The sequence below is a fragment of the Seriola dumerili genome, unplaced genomic scaffold, assembly GCF_002260705.1.
Source record: "Seriola dumerili isolate Sdu_G_001 unplaced genomic scaffold, Sdu_1.0 BDQW01000036.1, whole genome shotgun sequence".
In the NCBI taxonomy this organism is placed as follows: Eukaryota; Metazoa; Chordata; class Actinopteri; order Carangiformes; family Carangidae; genus Seriola; species Seriola dumerili.
Window position 1 is genome coordinate 1,297,770 of NW_019174291.1, and position 3,360 is coordinate 1,301,129.

The window sequence follows — 3,360 nt, forward strand, 5'->3', positions numbered from 1 at the left end:
TTTTCCAATGATTGTTTTGAAAAATAAAGCATAAAAGCAGAGTTAAAGCTATAAATGTTTTTGGACATGTATAAGTAATAAATCTCATGTTTTTAAACACAGTTGAAACAAGAATTATTACTTTAACAATATGATTACTATATTAAAATGTGCCTAGCTTCCTCCATCCATTCAACAGTGAGAAAGTTCCTCTAACAGGAGCAACTCTCTGCTACACTGAACACAGATCACTGATAGATTGAAGACTTAACAGGATGAGACTTGAACCAGGACCCAAACCCAAACCCAGGATAAAGAGGTTCAGTGAATGTGGTGTTAAAGGTGTAGAGGTGGATCAGTGAGTCAGAAGAGACTCTGTAGAAGGACAGGATGCCAGCAGGACAGTCCACATAAACTGCTACTCTGTCAGAGAAAGAGGAGGAGAAGACGGATGTTCCTGTCTTATTGTACCAGACATAGTAACTACTACCAGAGCTGTACAGACTCCAGGACCTGTTGTTCATTCCAAACCTGCTGTCATCTCTGTCTCCTTTCCTTTTGATTCCTCTGTAACTCACTGATATGTAACACCCTCCTACACATTCAACTTCCCAGTAACAGCGCCCAGTAAAACCATTTTTACACAGCAGCTGAAGCCAGCAGTCAAATCTGTCTGGATGATCAGGATATGACTGATCCTCCCTCACAAGTATCACCTTCCTCTTGTTGTCAGACAGTTTGATTTCTCTGTTCATTGTGTTTGTATCGAGTGTGAGTTCACAGGAATCTGATGGAGAGAACAAGACACCAAACAGCTGCAGTTATTGATCTATCATCTGACATGACTCAGGACATCAGTGATCTGAATGAGTGTTTTCATGAATCAAATTAAAAACACACTTACACTTCTTCAGACCTGGTCTCAACCACTGGACTCCACCAGGCTCAAGACTGAAAGGGGCGGGGGGGGGGCACAAGCTTTCAGTCTCTTTCTGAGCAGCACAAACAAATGTCACAGCAAATAAGATGAGGCCACAAAGTCCTTAATGAAAACTACAGTGGCTGTGGGTTCATTAGACCTCCTCTGGACACAGGACCACATCTGAACCTCAGATTTTTTTTAGTATTAAAGTGAAAGTGACTTGATGGCATGATGTGATTTAACTCTCTTATGTCCTCTTATATCCTTGGTTCAAGATACTGGGAGATTAGTGTCATCAGTGTGATTAATGTGTTAACCCTGAACAGTTATCTTAAGTCTGTGGGTTTGTTGTGAAAGCACTCTGCACGCTCAAAGTCACTATATCTGTTCAGGAGCAGTCAAACCAGCTGCAGCTGCTGACATAGCCTGAAATAAGTCATTTGTAAACATTTATAGTGAGAATAAAGCTGAAATTCCTGCTCAGGTCCCAGATTAAAGCTGATTTCGTAATTGTGATCTGTTCTCGTAAATGTGACAGTGAATGCAACGCACTTCTGTAGAGATCGGTCATCAGCTGAGACAGAGAAACTGTGTCCAGTGTCTCTCCATACCTGAGAGTGTCAAGGCTCCAGTCTGGATCCTCCAGTCCAGCAGACAGTAGCTTCACTCCTGAGTCTCCTGCATGATTGTAGCTCAGGTCCAGCTCTCTCAGATGGGAGGGGTTTGAGCTCAGAGCTGAGGCCAGAGAAGCACAGCCTTCCTCGGTGACCAGACAGCCTGACAGACTAAACACACACAACACACAGAAACCCCCTATGAACATTTGATAGTAGCTTATTTCCTTATTTTTGGCTCTGGTCCATTTTGGTCCAGGTACATTTGCATTTGTTCAATCGTTTAATTCAAAAACTAAAGCCAAAAATATGTAATCATATGTCTAGAAAGCACTGCTGAAGTTTATTAAAATGTACTTTACACTATCCCACACAGGTTGACTGTATCCACTTACGGAAATAAGGTTTCATTGGTTTACCCATTAATCACAGGGTTGGTGGTTTGATCCCCACCCCTGCCCACATGAATTGCCCTTGGGCAAAAACCTGAACATCAAATTTCCCTGATGGCCAGATGAGCACCTTGTATGGTAGCTCGCTGCCATCTGTGTGTGAATGGGTGAATGAGAGCCAATGTGTAAAGTGCCTTGGATAAAATATAAAATGCAGCCATTTACCATTTTTTAGTTTTAGTCAGTGAAGTTTTAGTCATGCAAGTCTGAGCATTTTGAGGCGCCAGATGTTTCCATCTATCCTGTCTACAATCACCATGGTTACAGCCGTTTCCATCTTTGTTGTGTACAGTTACCACGGTTACCACAGTTACCACATCTTTACTGAGAGGCTGTTTAACCTCTATGATACTCTTTAATATCAGCATTGTTGAACTTGAGGAATATGTCCACTCATTTAAAACACACAGTAACTCGATCTGACCTGAGAGCCTCCAGTGTACAGTGTGGACTCTGCAGTCCAGCAGACAATAGCTTCACTCCTGAGTCCTGCAGGTTGTTGTTACTCAGGTCCAGCTCTTTCAGACTAGGTGACTGGGAGCTGAGAAGTGAGGACAGAGCTTCACAGCTTCTCTCTGAGAGGTTACAGCCACTTAGTCTGAAGAGATGATAATAAAGAATGAAAGTTTTTTATTTTCTGTTCTGTTGAAAAGATATTGGTGTGTTTATATGATGATCCATAAATTAAACTATCTGTACACTTACACAGCTTTGTTAGAGGCTTTGACCACTGGCAGCAGCCTCAGAAGAGCCTCCTCTGAACCAGAGTATTTCTTCAGGTCAAACACCTCCAGATCTTTTTCTGATGACAGTAAGATGAAGACCAGAGCTGACCATTGAGCAGGAGACAGTTTATCTGTAGACAGACTTCCTGAACTCAGGGACTGTTGGATCTGCTCCACTAGAGACTGATCATTCAGTTCATTCAGACAGTGGAACAGGTTGATGCTTTGCTCTGGAGAGGGAGTCTCTTCAATTATCTGCTTGATGTACTGGACTGTTTCCTGATTGGTCTGTAAGTGACTTCCTGTCTGTGACATCAGGCCTCGTTGGAGATTCTGATTGGTCTGCAGTGAAAGACCCAGGAGGAAGCGTAGGAACAAGTCTAGGTGTCCATTTGGACTCTGTAAGGCCTCGTCCACAGCTCTCTGGTAGAAGTGGGTCTGTGTACATTCAACCTTTCCTTTAGACTTTTTGGAGGTAGATTGTTCGTCTGACATCATCAGATTGACTCCAGAGTTGATGAAGGTCAGATGGACATGAAGAGCAGCCAGAAACTCCTGAACACTCAGGTGGACGAAGCAGAACACCTTGTCCTGGTACAGGCCTCTCTCCTCTTTAAAGATCTGTGTGAACACTCCTGAGTACACTGAGGCTGCTCTGATATCGATGC

General features: G+C 43.0%; 1 protein-coding gene across 1 annotated transcript in view; it reads right to left on the reverse strand.

Moving 5' to 3' along the window:
• LOC111216862 (NLR family CARD domain-containing protein 3-like) overlaps positions 1-3,360 on the reverse strand; it is an 11,208-nt gene that overhangs the window by 851 nt on the left and 6,997 nt on the right. The window contains exons 9-11 of the mRNA XM_022738496.1: positions 1,513-1,686; positions 884-930; positions 268-766 (exon numbers count right to left, since the gene is read on the reverse strand). Of these exons, the coding sequence (XP_022594217.1) occupies positions 268-766; positions 884-930; positions 1,513-1,686 (720 nt within the window). The remainder of the gene's footprint in view (positions 1-267; positions 767-883; positions 931-1,512; positions 1,687-3,360) is intronic.